The sequence below is a fragment of the Thunnus maccoyii genome, chromosome 14 (assembly GCF_910596095.1).
Source record: "Thunnus maccoyii chromosome 14, fThuMac1.1, whole genome shotgun sequence".
In the NCBI taxonomy this organism is placed as follows: Eukaryota; Metazoa; Chordata; class Actinopteri; order Scombriformes; family Scombridae; genus Thunnus; species Thunnus maccoyii.
The window spans coordinates 6,942,717-6,959,485 of record NC_056546.1 but is presented as its reverse complement, the minus strand read 5'-3'; the positions used below and the strand labels follow the sequence as shown (position 1 = coordinate 6,959,485).

The 16,769-nt window shown below is 38.8% G+C and overlaps 1 protein-coding gene across 1 annotated transcript in view; it reads right to left on the bottom strand.

The window, feature by feature from the left end:
* Positions 1 to 16,450, bottom strand: part of LOC121912129 (contactin-associated protein-like 4) — a 71,938-nt gene extending 55,488 nt beyond the window's left edge. Inside the window, exon 1 of the mRNA XM_042434214.1 lies at positions 16,286 to 16,450. Within this exon, the coding sequence (XP_042290148.1) occupies positions 16,286 to 16,450 (165 nt within the window). The remainder of the gene's footprint in view (positions 1 to 16,285) is intronic.
* Positions 16,451 to 16,769: the final 319 nt, after the last annotated feature.

Sequence of the window (16,769 nt, the reverse complement as noted above, 5' to 3'; positions counted from 1 at the left end):
AAAAATCCAGCTGTCAGGTGCTCCTCTCTATACTCTACAGAGGTAAAATAAAAACATTACAGCACTAAATAAAATATTACAGTGCTGTAAAATATGTAATATCTTTTTAGTTGTAAGTCTCTGTAGAGTCTCACAGATGGGAGGAACCAGTGAAAATTATGTTTTCATGCATCAGAAATTTAACAGGAGTCAATTTCCTGTTAAAGTAAGTAATGTGTGTAACTGTGTGACATCCTGTGAGTGGAATTTTATACGATTATAAACCTCGATAGATTTTAAACCCACCACTTGACCTTTACAGCCATCAATGGGTGACTGACCTTTCTCTCTCTTCTAGGGGTTAGGGTTGCCTCATTTATTAATACAAGAAGTGTAAGAGCAGCAAACATTTCTTCACAAGGATAAAAAACCATCTTTATCACTTATCTTTTGACCCAGAAAAAAATTTACAACCCTGAAGGGCAAGACCTTCTTATGGCCCTCAGACACAGATGATATATGGGGGACGAATAAAAGAAGTGGAATTATTGTAGCTCATGTGGGAGATAAAAAAAAACTTCCAAATCACAAAACTAATTTTCTTCACTTACGTTTGGGTTGTTTACTGAAACAGGTGGGGCACAAAAATCCCCTGACACATTAGCAGGAAGTGGAGATAAATGTTGAGCACAAGCTGGACTCCCAACGGCTAACACTGACCATGAACATAGTGGAGGAAATACTGCGGAACATTAAAATACTAAATCTTGCTTGTCCCAGGTGCTTTGCTGAGGTCTTCCTCCTGAGGGTCTCAATCTTGAATGTTCTGAGATGAGAAATGAACATTTACTCCTAACAGTTTAAAGAGATCTGGCCTGTGGGAGTGGGACAGTTATTTCTCCATTAGCTAGTATTAAAATACAGGATATCGACCCATTTGAGTTCACCTTTCCACACTTAGTATATGTCCTTTTTTTGTTTTGGAGTTTGACAAGAACAAAAAGTGAGTCTGACCACAAAGAAAAATGTAATATACAGCATAAAGCTCTATATCAGATGACAAAATTTGGTTTACAACCACTTATAAACCTTATAAAGCACTTACAAAAGATTATGGGTAATAGCTTCTAATTCATAAGAAATTACATATTTGAAAATACATCTATTAACTGAGAATCAACTACGATAATCACTGTGAAAAGCTGCTTTTCCTCTACTAGCTTTAGCATTAGCTCTGAACTCACTAAAGCTCTGGAAAACTAAACCACGATAAACCTCTGATAGATCTATTTTTAGCCACTAAGAGACGCTAGTAAAGTTAGCAACCACATAGCTAAACACAGAAAATTACATAGGTCTAATTACATTGTGGACTATACAACATTTACTCGATACAGTCAGCTGCTGTTCTTACAGTAGCTCTGCACGTTTCTTATGTTGTAGTGAGTCTTTAAAGACAGTTTCAGGTCCTGTTTCCAAATCACACAGTCAATTGTGCTGTTGGTTAGCGCTGTCGGCTAAATACAGGTGAATCCTTCCTCAGACTTTGGGTTTTTTAAAACCACCATTCCTGTTATAGTGCACTTTTAGAAATCTCTCACTGACACACGGAGGATTCAGTGTCGAGGCTGCTGTAGAGTTTTAGTCTGACAGCCTCTGGCCTTAACAGAGATACACCAACACAAATTGAATCATTAGTCTTTCCTTTTCAGCTCTCACATTCAAAGCTCTGTGAGCCTGAAAACACTATAAACTGAAAAACCCTCCCTGGACACCCATGACATGTGTTAAATCATCATTTATTCAGCAGAGTGAGCTTCACTAGTGAGCTTCACTCCTCTCATCCACCTATCTCTCCATCTGCTATATAGCATCCACTTTACCATTTCGCTGAAATAGCAAAGTCCCAGCAGAAGTCGAGATTGCATCAAGCCAGTGAGCATCTTCCTCCACTTCAATAAGCAATAGACACACAATATTTACAGGTTCAGAGCTCTTTAAGGGTCTTGGACACAGTGCGGCTCAATATGCATCTCTTACACGGATGTTAATGTTAATTCATGCATCACTGGGCACAGTAATCACACTGAGTCCTATTTACGCCCTGAAACATGAACCACCGTCTTCAAACAGAAAATTGTGGTGATCTCTTTGCAAATCTGCACAACCTCTATCTATAACTTGGCCAAGGAGAGCTGAGGCTGCTCCTCCTTCACATTAAACAATAAATTTGTATATATGCTATGGAAATGTGAATAACTGACTTCATCTGAACCTGTTTCAAACTTTCAATCTGAAGTGAAGATGCTCTACAGTATGTCTGAAATAATGCCTTTTTCCCTGCTGCTACTGTATTCATTAAAATTTTAATGTAATGTTTGGAAATACTGAGAAAGAGAGCAGCATAAATAGTGCATGCGATGTACATTTACATGACATTTTACATTTTTGATATGTACATATAGATGTGATTTTTATCCACTGTGACTTACACTCTGAGCGCCTGAAAGCCCCCCTTGCTTTGCACAGAGGAAGATACAAAATTTCCAGATATTGCATGTAGTCATCTATTACAGAAATATTAGCAATATAAATACAAAAATCTTAGAATCTTTAATTAAGATCTTGAAAGCTGTGTGAGCTCTGTCATGGGTGGAAAAACTGTGACTGAAATAATGAAGCTGTGAATGAATTCTCCCACTCTTCAATGCCTTTGCAATCTCAGGAGAATATATGTACATCTTGCACTGTGATGTGTTATGTTTGAATTTCATTTCTTCACATTTTTTTCTGAATAAAACGGTAGCAGGTTAGGGACCCGTTTTGTCTGAAATGTCAGCGGTATTTATTTAATTTTGAATTAATAAAGAGACAACTTCTATGTCAGAGACAAGTTTTCTCCTCCACATTCACTGACTTGACCTTGAGACATCAACTGGCTGACAATGATCGCACTTGTTTGGCTCGATGTGATTTTTTTGAAGCTGTCTAACAGCTATTGGGCTGTGAAGATCAGCACATCCACGATCTGGATGCTGAAAAACAACTTGAGTTTTTTTGTTTCCAGTCCTTCATCTGCCAATCAAAAACACACCTAGCATGCTGGTATTTCTTTATGACTTTATAGCCTTCTGAAACTTATCCAGTTAGAAAATGTCAACAGCTGTTAATATACTGTTTAAGTGCTGCTACTGATACTGGTGTATAAAATATACATGCAGTTCATATACAAGCTGTTCTTAGTATATTTAAGGACATGGTGGCAATTTTCAATATGTATCTTATTTACAACAAATCTCATGTGCCAAACCCACAATGAATTGATCCTATTTACAAGTATTGTGTGTGTGTATCCAAAGCCCGATCTATATATTAATATCTTATTCCTCTGTGCCGTAGACCTCCATCGTTGACCAAAACCTATTAACCTCTTGTATTGAAGTTCTTTGAGAAATTTAAATATAGTACAAAATCAAGAGGTTGTGATATGAAGCACAACAACCAAGCAAAGCTCTGTAAACAGAAACACGTTCCCACTCATGCGTAGTGGCTTCTGCCTTACAAGGAACTACTCTCCGGAGACTGAAAACGTGATCGCTGTTATTACTCTTTTGAAACTGTGTCTAAACAAACAAATGTGACAGTGACCTTTGTGGCGAAGGGACGTGTCACCCAGTGCAATGGTGTGGCTCATTGATGTGTTTTTAATAGTTTTTGGACAACAATAGAGCTCTACAGCAAAGAGGAATAAGATATATCAGGCTTTGGATACACAAACAATACTTAGATCAATTCATTTTTGGTTTGGCTCTGCATGTGATATTTCTTGACAATAAGAAAAATATAGAAAATCGCCAGCCATATACTTCAAATTAATTAAACTTATTCTCTTTTTAGGCTGAATATTGTGTTGGACTGCATGATATTGTCAGTGTTGTTTTCATGACAGCCTACTGACACAATAACAGTATTTATTGCACAAGTATTGTATTGAATTGCATTATACTGCACAGATCCCTCTATTCTGAGGGGAACAGCTGGTTTACTCTGTATACACAAAGTAAACACATTCTTGCTTTTAAACATAGATTGCATAAATCAACAGAAGTGCACAGAGAACATTAGACAAATATAAAAATGTCTATAATCTGATTCGCAGATGTGGAATATGTTTTGAAAGTTCCTGGTTACAAACAGACAAAAGTACACAGAAGATACAAAGTAGATCAAAATTAAAAAAACAACCAAACATACAAGCTCAAGTTCCTGATTCTGTACCTCTAGGTATGTGGAACTCAGTTTAAACATCTACTGGGTTTCTGCTGGGAGCAGAAAACTGTTTGTAGTCTCCTCCCCTGGTGAGAGAGCCTGACCCTCTGCATGGTGGAGAATTTTAACGCTGTGAAAGTGTTCACACTCCATGTAGGAAATTGTAAGCAACAGGGAAGGTAGAGGTCCTTCCTGTTGGTGCTGCTCACATGCCCTACCTGTACCCACTGTCTCATACACATACAATTTAGGACAAGGGCACTGAAAAGCATAATATAGCAACATGGGGAGCATGTGTAGTGAGGGATTGTTGCTCAATATAGATTCACTGAGTTTTTGGCAGCATGTCAAGAGTGCTTTGAACATTTCTCTGTTTACAGGAAATGATTCTTTTCATTTTCCTAAGCTTGTAAGCAAGAAGCTTTCAACTATTTAATTTAAATTGCACTCAAAGCCACTTCAGAAACTAATTTCCTGCAGTTTTCTAATATCAACACATACTATATTGTACAGATCATTATACTCTTTTGATTACTAATGGAGCAGCACTTTGCTGCAAATTCTTTTTGCTCTGAATTTCCCAAGTTTAACCGACTTTAACTGCCAACCTGGCAGGAAAAACACTGCTGTCATTAGTGCCCTTGAGCAAGGCATTTGACTCCCACCTGCTCCAGTGAAGTGGTGTGGGAGTAAAACAATAAAACATCAAAAAATCATCAGTGCGCTGATGGAAGAGTTTGTTAATGGTCCCTGTTTAATATTCATTATTTTTTAAACGCATTAAAACATTGAGTCTAACACATTATTTCTTGTCCTAGAAATAGCTGGTAGCTACTAGTTAATGATATGAAAAAGAACATTATTTTTCTTTGTCGCAGCAGGAGATGTTTTACTTGTTTGTAATACCAACAAAAACGGCACAGCAAGGCAAGTTTATTTTTTATAATAAAAAGCAGCGGCAAACAGAAAAGTCTTCAGCCATGATTTAAAAGTACCGAAAGTTGGAGCAGACCTCAAATTTTCTGGGAGTTGTTCCAGATATGTAGTTCATAAAAACTGAAGGCTGCTTCTCCATGTTTAGTTTTGACTCTGGGGAAAAAGAGTCAAAACTAAACAGGAAAAAGTCATCAGGCGCTTCCTTTACTGTATGTCCAAACATGCATAAAACAACATTCACCACTCAGAGTATGTGTCTTAAAACAAGAACACTTCACCAATAAATTCAACAGGAAACACTACAACACACATTACAACAGCAGAAGAACTTGCACAACACAATATTCGCATGAAAACAACAGCGATGACTACACTTTGTTAGCCGCGCAGTTGCCATCCTGAGACCAGCTCATCTCTGTACCATCCAGGCTTTGTAGAACACATACCACATGTACTCGTTTAGACTTCACCAGCACTGCAGTAGCCTAAATTATACATAAACATCAAAGACAGACGGTGTGTGTGTGTGTGTGTGGGCGTGTGTGTGGTGCAGGTCAGTGGCACATGACTGCCTCAGTTCACTGCAAGCACCGGTGCTGTAGTCATACTTCATTATGGCTTCTTGTTACAGCCTCTGCTTTGAGGAGACGTTAAAACACAATCACCTGTTGAAACATTTTGCACTTTAACATCTCCCTCTTCTGTGTTACTCCATTGATTCCTGAAGTAATAATTCACAGGTGGATCAGTGTGCGGACTAAGCTACTGATCAGCACTTCTGGAGTTGGCAGGAGTTCAGCATCACACACAGGACTGACTCTTAAACTGCAACCGGCTGCCTTTCATTTACACCCAGATTTGGCATTTGCGAACATTCATTGCCCACTGCAACATAGGAACATGTTCTTTAATGGGAACGCATCACGCACACTTTACAGTACAAAAAAAGTCTGGAACAGGCCCTTCTAACTCTCGTCTCTTTAAGACCCCTCAGCAGACTTCAGGCAGCACCGGAGGCTACATATACAAAGAGTAGCAGCAGGATTTCACTTCTTTTTCTCATTCTTTACTCAAAATGGATAATACCTCCGTACATGTTTGATGGTGCAATGATCTGACGTCACCAGGAGAAGGACATAGGGGCGACATTGCAGATGAAGCAGAGCAGACTGAAGCTCTGGCTTTTAACTTGCAGGGAGCTTTTTACATACGTTCACCTCAAGTTTTGGAAGTTTGGAACTTGATCATAACATAACATAACATAGACATCTGACATCATAACAGTAAAATAATATAAACAATAAGCAGAACATAATAAAAAGCATGATATGTCTCCTTTAAGCAAATATGCTTTGTTGATATCCAACCTTAAAAAAAGCACAACTGGTACAGTCCCTGATGGTGGATGCTATTATCCTCCGAGAATGCAATGATCTGCTGGATCAGCATCAATGATCACATAGTTTATTATTCTATTTATTAGAAATCATGACACTTCTCTTAGAGGCAGATTAATATCTTAATTAGTACATAAGCTCTTTTGCAAGATTCTGTTTAGGTTGTATTTACAGTTGGTTTGAGTTCAGCATAATGTTTTTATAGATATGCAAAGCTTTGCTTATGCATAATACACAACATTTCCCTCTGTGGATCAGCAAGAGATTTACATGAGTGCATTTCTGGTGGCACAGACACTTTTCTTGAAATAGTTATGAAGTACACTTCAGTATTTGCACAAGTATTTTAGTATAATGTTGTTGGGAAAACCACTTAACGGAGCATTTTCACCACATTAAACTGAATTAGGTTCTACTGTACCACTCAACGCAGACGATCTGGCTGTGTAACACAATCTGATTTGTCCTCATTGTGTTTCTCACATGCATGATGTGAAAAATTTAATTAAGCCAGGCTGATATTTTTCTCAATATTGCAGGATGGGTGGGGAACCTTTGATGCTTAATCATCTCAGCGAGTGCAATCACAGCCATGGCTGTCAGCGTTTTTGACAGATTTTATGATCATTACAAACTATTCTCTCATGGTTGAGAGAGGTGTGAGAGGTAGTTAGTATGCGCGGAGATAAGGAGAAAGTTGAGAATCCCGGTGAAAAACGATGAAAATGAGATGAGTCGAGATTTTAATGAGGTTTCAATTGGAAATATTTACATGACACCACCTTATGATTCAGCGTCAAAAAAATTGATACCACAAATTCCCACAAGGAGCAAGAGAGTTTTCCTGGTTGTGACCTAAAGATTTCTGATTGAATCCCTGCCAGCTGCAGGGCTGCTCTTCTGTAGCTGACCCTGACCTGAAGTACTATTAAAATGAGATCAATTCTCTGCCACTGGTGGACCAGCTCTTCATTCTCCTCCACCTCATGAACTGAGTCATTACATTGCTGGTCAGATACCTTATCTATGTTACTTCATAAAGTTTCGGCTTCGACTCGGATTTGTCCTGCAGTGTTCAATGTCAGCTACTGTCCGTAATACCAACGACATGTCTTCTGCACTCACATTTCCTAAGACATCACATCTGATCTAATTATCCCTTGAGGCAGCCTGGAGTGTAAGAGGGAACAGATGGTGATTTACAGTCTAAAGGATTCTGGAGTCGGCTCCTGTATGTAGATGTTTTGTTAAATTATGCCCAAGACTCCTCCAGAAGCCTCAGAAGTCTATTCTGGCAACTACAGAATATCAGATTAGTTGTCTGCAGAGTTCTGATTGCACTATATTGGTTCTGTCATTGTAAAAAAAATGTATGTTAGAGAGACAATTCAAATCCTGTCAGCATCTATTTGAGCTACATTAAGTTAATATATTAGACCAAAGAAAGTGGTAATGTATGACAAGCTGGAAATATATGAACACCAACCACAAAGAGAACGATGAAGGTAATAAACTGATTTTATTTTGCTTCAGGGGACAATCACAAGTTAAAAAGGTCAATGAGCGACTGAAGGGTTGCTGGTTCAGTTCCTGGCAGCTACCCAACATCTGTACTAGCAAGACAATTAAACCCCAAAGCTTCAATGAGTGAAGTCGAGAACTGTGTAACCAGTAAATGATATACAGAGGGATAAACTTCTACTATGTTCTCCTTCATCATCATTCTCATCATTAACTTTTTCTTCTTCTTCATAATCTTAATCATCATCATCATCATCATCATCATCATCATCATCATCATCATTCTCATCGTTAACTTTTTCTTCTTCTTCGTCTTCTTCTTCATCATCATCATCATCATCAACTTTTTCTTCTTCTTCTGCATCATCATCTTCTTCATCATCATGATCAGAATTTCATCATCAGCATCAACTTCATCGTCATCATCATCATCATCATCATCATCATCATCATCATCATCATCATCAACTTTTTCTTCTTCTTCTGCATCATCATCATTTTCTTCATCATCATGATCAGAATTTCATCATCATCATCATCATCATCATCAACTTTTTGTTCTTCTCCTGCATCATCATCATTTTCTTCATCATCATGATCAGAATTTCATCATCATCAACTTTCTCTTCTTTGACCAGCTTCATCATCATCATCATCACCACCATCATCATCATCATCAACAACTTTTTCTTCTTCTTCTGCATCATCATCATCATTTTCTTCATCATCATGATCATAATTTCATCATCATCAACTTTCTCTTCTTTGACCAGCTTCATCATCATCATCATCACCACCATCATCATCATCATCAACAACTTTTTCTTCTTCTTCTGCATCATCATCATCATTTTCTTCATCATCATGATCATAATTTCATCATCATCAACTTTTTCTTCTTCTTCTGCATCATCATCATTTTCTTCATCATCATGATCAGACTTTCATCATGATCATCACCATCAATTTTTCCTTCCTCCCCATCATCATTTTCTTCATCATCATGATCATAATTTCATCAGCAGCAGCATCAGCTTCATCATCATCAACTTTCTCTTCTTCTTCTTTGATCATTATCATCATCATTTTCTTTTTTTTTTACTGTCACTTTGATACTAATCATCTCACTTGCAGCCATCATTAGAGGGTCAAAGGTCAGGCATGCTCAAGCTCATTACAGTTGAAGTCTCATCTCTCTCCTCACTGCTGCACTTACAGCCAGTGGGTCTTGTTTTTAGTACAAACCAGGACCCTCTACAATGCCCGGCGACTGAGCGCTCTTCTTAGACCAACTACACGTCATCGTAGGTGATGACAGTACCATGTGATTAATGAATGTGTGTTTAAGGAAGCAGAGCTCCAGCGGGACTGGCCTTGAGCCAATATCAATGTGTGTCAAAGTCAGATGGATAGACTGCAGGCCTCTGTCAGTTTTATCACTTAACTGCTTGTCCCTGGGTTAATAAATCTAGATTCCTGAATGACATCTCCACGTTTACCTGTGGCCACAGCTGCCATAATGTAGCCTTGACTTCATCAGATCGCATTCATGGCCCCCCCCTTCTCTGAACACACATTTTCATAAATGACACTAAAGAAGAAATATGAGAGGGGGCTTCTCCTCAGCTTCCTCTCACTTTTCCCATCTCCACTGTCACAAACTCCAGAGTCTCATGAATCATAAAGGACAGTGGGTTTCTGCAGGGAGGTGCACGGCTCATTCACGCTAATTGGATTATATCCACAGGTTTACATTCCTCTCAATACAGACATCCAGTTCATCGGAAAGAAGTAAATTCTGATGTTTTGGTTGAGATGGGCAGCATTGTGAATTTTTCCTTTAGCTCTATCCTCAGAATTGTTAATAAAAATATATCTCAGTATGAGCCTGGAATAGAAGAGCAGGACACATTTACTGACCGTAAACATCATTAAACAGCCAGTGCAGTCTACCAAATGAACCACATTATTAGCCTGCAGTGATCATTACAAACCTGGAGGAAATCAAGCAGGAAACAACATCTTGTCATTAATAACCCACTTCTGATCTCTGAATCACTGCATAATGCAGGTAAAAATCTACATTATTTAAACATTAACTTCAGGGCCACAACTAACGATTATTTTCTCAATTAATCCATCAATCATTTTGTCTACAAAATGTCAGAAAATAGTAGAAAATGCTAGTTATACCTTCCTAGAGCTCACCCTGACTTTAAATTACATCTTCAAATGTCTTGTTTTATCTGTTAAAAGTCCAAATCCAAAGATATTCTGCTTCAAATCCTCACATTTGAGGAGCTAAAACCAGCAATTGTTTGGCATTTTTGCTTAAAAAAATGACAAAAATAATTATCAAATTATCAAAATAGTTGCTGATTGATTTCCTGTCGATCGACTAATCGATTAAGTGGCTAATCACTGCAGCTCCAATGAACTTTGTGTTAATGATTTTTAAAATATTAACTAAGTGGTGTCAAACTGAACCTGAAGAACATGACATAAAAACACTGAACTCAACTGAAGCACAGCAAGTTTAAAACAAACCAAATTAAAGCTTCATGATGACAGCGATCGATTTCCTTTCGGAGTTTTCCTCAAAACTTTTTTTCCAAACTGAACATGTGTGAATAACAGATCATCTTCTGAGGGGAGTATAACAAACCCTGATATACAGTATGCAGCTCTTCTGACTGTGTGCAGACACCATGAGAGGGACAACATCTGGATTGTCTGATTGACAAAGACCTTTAATAGATCCTTTAATAGATTCCCTAACAGTGTCATCTATCTGGTGAAAGCTTATTTTTTACAAGTTAAAATGAGTTATAACGGAATTATGTTATTTGCGTGATAGTGATAGTTGATCAGTGCCCTCTTACAAAAGGCACAGATTACTGAGCTGCAGGACAGAAACGTTGGAGCTGGTGGGGATTCAGAGATTCGCTCAAGAAAACTTCAGCAGGTAAAAGCTCGACCCTGAATTTCTTCTCATGCTTTCCCTTCTGGTTGGAAAATATGAGTGGAGGGAACAGATGAGATCTCTGCTCCCTCAGCGGTTAGGTGCTCTTGACCAGGCCACAAAATGACTCAGTCAGCTGATGTCAAGAAATTTTTATAAAAACATCAGAGAATGATGACTTGAAATGCACCCCGAGAAAAGTGAGTTTCCACCTTTTCACCTTGATGGAAAGACAAGAGACAGTCAGAGACGAGACATGACAAGAAAAAGGCAAAAGTTTCATGTTGAACTGGGAGACCATTTTTCTTCCACTTCAGTGATCAATGTTCAACTCATGCAAGGAATTTTATCCACATGACCAAGGTTTTAGTTTTGAGCAAAAATTGTTCTTCTATAAACATTTTACATAAACTAAATTCTTTTGTTGCTTAACATTATGTAATCTAGTAATTTAAAGTACTTATCTATACTGTGCACCTGTTCTTGTACTTCTGCTGCTCTGACTTTCAATATCTCTGTATGGGATCAATAAAGATTATCGTATCAACTTAAATTAAATATATTTTAGCCTCTGTATCTGGACTCTTACCATAATCCTAACTTTAACCACAGTCAGTTTATTAGCCTAAACCTAATCAATAACCTCAACATTTGAGTTTTTGTCCCATGTCTCTTTGTCCTTTTTGTGATGAAGTAACATAACTTTCATATTCCTGTTAACAGCATCACATGTAAACCATTAGTTAACTTATCAGCAGCACACAGCTTAACAATATGCTTGCACAGAGTAGCTTTCAAGCTCTGATTGTTGCCAAATAGGAGAATATGCTTACAAACTGTAGAAGTACCTCAAATTAGCACAAGTCACTTCCTAAATAATCTAACGCACCTGAATTTACAGCTCAGCATCCATCATCAGCCAATACTTCCCACCTTGAAACAGATTTGGAACAAAATCATCTGACTCTGAACTGAGAGAAGACAACACTTTCACCGCCTCTTCTCTTTGTAGATGAAACACTTAGTGACATTAGTTTTAAACTGAGAACATCTCTCAGTGGAGACTGGTGACTGTGAGTGGTGAGTCATTCATTATCTGAACAAAACGTGTGCATGCACAGGTACATAAACCACATTTATCTGCATTATGTGCACACACACACACCTGATGAGCAGGTTGGCACCTTGCATGGTAGCCTGTGCCATCAGTGTATGAATGTGTGTGTGAATGGGTGAATGTTGGCATGTAGTGTGAAACGCTTTGAGTGGTCAGAGGCCTAGAAAGGCAAAATATAAATGCAGTCCATTTACCATTTACACACACACATACACACACACACACACACACTCTCTCTCTATCTGCTGCTTAGCATTCCCTTGCTCTCCTCATGTTCACACATGGCTATTTGCTTCTTATCTGAGGAGGCACACACTCACACTGACACATAAACATGCACACAGACACGTGCACACACACAGGCACATATGCACGGACAGACAGAGTAGGAGTGCAGCGGTATTATCTGTCATTAGGCTGCGATTAGAACACACACTCCCCTGACTCCAAATCAGCCGAGAGAAGAGATAACAATTCCATGGAGGACATATGCAACAACACTGGAGAGACACAGAGAGGGAGAAAGAAATTTTTATGATGCCTCATGTGTCTCCTTTGTGTACCTAAAGCTGTGTGTATGTGCGTGTGTGTTTTGTCTCACGGGCACAGCAGCCTGTAAGCGCACTTTGGCTCATCGGAAGCACTGTGTGCATGGCAGCAGTGCCTCCCCTTATGCATACAGTCAGCATTTGAGGGAGCATTGGGCAGATAACTGGAGGAGATACCATCAGCTGGACTAATAATGTTCACACAATTATTGAGGGCTTTGCATGGAAAATTGTGCACCACTTAAGACCAGAAAGGACTAAACTTTTTAATTTAATGACCACCACAAAAACTAATTGGTTTAAAGTCCCTATGATCCTGAAAATTTCTGACATTGCCCCCCCTAGTGGTGGTATAAAAAGCTATGTGGCATAAAAAGCATACAGCATCCAATCAGAATAACTTGAAACATGCTGTGGTTCAACTCCACAGGTGTTTCCCTATACAGTAAACTGAATTATATAAAGTTAAATAGTCTTAACAAGTAATCAACAAAATGTGTTAATTATACAATATTTTAAAACACCAAAGAAGAATAGTTGACTTGCGCTTTTGTGCTCAGTTAAATTAACATTAACTTGACTATTGCATTGCATCTTGATAAGATGTTTACAGTTTGCATTTGGCTGCATCAACCTCAGTGTGCTGGTGAGACATCAGCCATATCAAAACCATCTCCTGCCTCCACCTGCCCTGCTCGGAGCCGCTGCACTCGCTGCATCTCGTTCTCTCTGCGCTGCCGCCACAACCGTAACTTCATTAGAGAGCATTTCTATGCAGCATATCATTTCTTTTCTGAGCTTGGTGAACTCAGACAAATCTCACCTCTAAACCGCATCTCTACTGAGCTCTCCTATGCTCCCAGAATGCACCTGAGGGCAGTCACCTGTCTGAATGAGCTGCTATGTTTGTATATGAGGTGCAAATTACACACAGATTACGAATACAAATTGTGTTAATTTTGCTCATAATATTTTGGTAATAAATCTGTGTATGATAGACAGATACATACAGATATATACTTAGTAACTACTGTATGACTGAATCAGAATGACTATTTTTAGATTGATAATACTGCAAAAAATTGTGCGTCATTTAGTCTAATAAAGTATTTGTTGGAACTTGGCAGTAAAGCTTCAATAAACAGAAAACCCTTGTAGCAGTAACTGTTTCTACTCCAGGCCTACAGGTAAGTTAGAGACATTTCCATCCTCTTCAAATTAGCTTCTGACCCCTTTCCAAGTCTGTGTCTACTGCAGGAACAGCAACTCTTTTTATAGTTAGAATACATGTACATAACAGTGTTATTGTTCAACTTTAATGACTTGAAAACAGCTTGTGACGAAGGTTCTGGCTTGTAGCTCAACTGTAGCTGCAGTATTCATTTTACATGACTTTGTTTTGTGGTATATTACCTCCTCTCCAGATGTTTTTTGTTGAATGTCTGCTTTAATTATCAAGTGTAATTGTCTCTAGTGTGAAAATAGAAGCATTCCCTTGTGATTCCTTAGTTCACAACAAAGCTAACAGTAGACAGATTTTTGATTTTATGTTTTATTCAGCTTTTTCTACAAATTTCATCTAATCTTCATCAAAGTTACTACATATTTGGATGATGTGACTATAGTTGGTCGCCAAATTCTGCACAAATCTGCATATTTTCTGATCAAAATCAATCAAAATTTGATGTCATTCAGTATAAAGGTGGTTCACTGACAAACAGCATGTATGTCAGTGGGTTTAACTAAGTGGTCATGAGTCTGAATCACTTATAAGTTTGTACAATACATCATTGCACAAAGAGCTCCAGTATACCCAGACTCTTTCTTTTTCTCTGAGCACTTCATGGATAAACAGGGCTGCTGATGACAGATTTATCAGCCATCAGAGGGATGAAACCTGTGCACCTGTCACTGCTCCATACACTTCCTTACCCTAAATATTTACGCTGCAGCTTCAGCGGAGAGAAGGGTCACTCTGACTGGTTTCAGAAACACAAACATCTGCCCTCTCACAACGGTTTCACCTCCTTTGTTCACTGTGACAAATAGCTTGAGTCAAACCTTGCCTATGGCACTGGCTCAACACTAATACAAAGTCAAATAAAATGTAGAGAGATGGCCGGTGTATGGGAGATTATTAAGCGGATGATGTACTGTATGTTTGCTCTCGACGAGGGCAAAAAAAAGGGTTTCAAGCTCTACTTATTGATTTTAGAGTGACAGCTACATTTTCTTTTGATTATGGTTTGTGATAGGCACTCTGCTGAGTCCACACCATTTCCTCCGGGGCAAAGAAATCTCTTTATCTCTTTGTTTCATTTTTTTTTATTTTATTCTTTCAAAGCCCATAATGTCGGTGCGTCTTTCTCCAGCAATTGTTGTCTGTCAAGGGGAATATAAACCTGACGTGGTAATATTTATCATTTATCTGTCTGTCTCCGCTCTGCTCAGCCTGAATCCCTTAGTGGCATTTTATTTTTTCAAATGTATAACAAATATTGTTTCCCCAGGCATGTTGACTCAGACTACCATTTAATACAGCATCAGCACTATGATAGAGAAACATTTACCCTCTTTATTAGTCTGCCTTAGCAGTATTGTTTGGCATATGCACACATCTCCTATGTAAAATTATTCCCCTGCTGACATTTCCATCAACACAGTGGATCCCAAATGGACTATCAATGATGTACAGGAAGAGTCTTATGAGGCTTTTTTGAATAACTATGCTTTTTTTTTATTACTTTTTGTGGTCTTAATAGTGCCTCTTAACTATGTTGTCCCCCCCAAAAAAATACAGGAGAAATCCAGAGGGCTATGAAACATCCCACTACAAAAGAGAATGACAAGTAGACAGAATAAAAGATGATGATAATATAACAAAAAATGCTCTCAACTAACACTCATACAGTAGAGCAGAAACAAATGAATTCTCCACTTGCTGGTCATTTTCTTCTCTATGAGCACTGAATCCATTTCCATCCAAACCTCTGTCAAGAAATGAATAATGTATTACTGAAATATGAAACTACTACAAACCTCTCTAATAACGGCGATTCACATTTATGCAGCCATACTTTCAAAATGCAACCGCAAACTTCTGCAGCCTCCGCAGGAGCAGGTGAGGCTTGAGTGCCTTGCTCAAGGGCAACTGTTTAAATGTGCTGAGAGGGAGGAAAGTGTTTCTCATTCACTTTCCCCCACCCACACGCTTCCTGCGCTGCCCCATTGAAGAGCTTTGCATGGGAAGCCGTGCGTGAAATATAAAAATAAATCAATGAAGTGATATTGCTGAGCATGTTATAAATCTCTAACTCGGATGTCTTTCAAAAGGACTCATTTGCAACTAAAAACTATATTAGTTTTTACCTGTATTATCTCAGGAACTACACTTTTTCAAACATTTCAGATGAATGTATGGCAGCAGCAAACACACAACCCTACATCAAATCTCTTCTAAGATAAAAAATGTCACTGTGCTCACCTCCTCTCGTTGCCCCGTACGAGCTGGAAAGTATTAGGGCGACCTGTACAATAATTCCCCAGACTTTTTTACTCCAGAGATCCATGATGAAGTGGAAGGATGCTGCAGAAGAGCCCGGCGGGTGAAGAAAGGAGACAAGCTGCCTCTCTTCTCCTCTTCACTCCACTCCTCCTCCTCCACACTCTCCAGATCCCTGATGAATTTTTCACTTCTGCGTCCACAGCGCTCAACCAACATCCGCCTGCACCTCCACCGCGATGACAGCAGAGGCAAGAAGCTGCTTTCTGTTCAGCTGCACTCTGCAGAATGAGGGGATAGAAGAGGGTGAGGGAGAGAGACACACATAGAGAAGGAGAGAGAGAGAGAGAGAGAGAGAGAGAGAGAGAGAGAGAGAGAGAGAGAGCTTTCACTACTGTCACAGCTCCGGATACTTTAGTCATTAACAGGACTTGAAGACCCTGAGCTCTGCCAAAATCCTTATGCAGAAAACCCACTGCAGGCTACTCTATTCTGCTCTGACAATGTTTGAGAAAGAGTCATCTCAGGTCCCATTAGG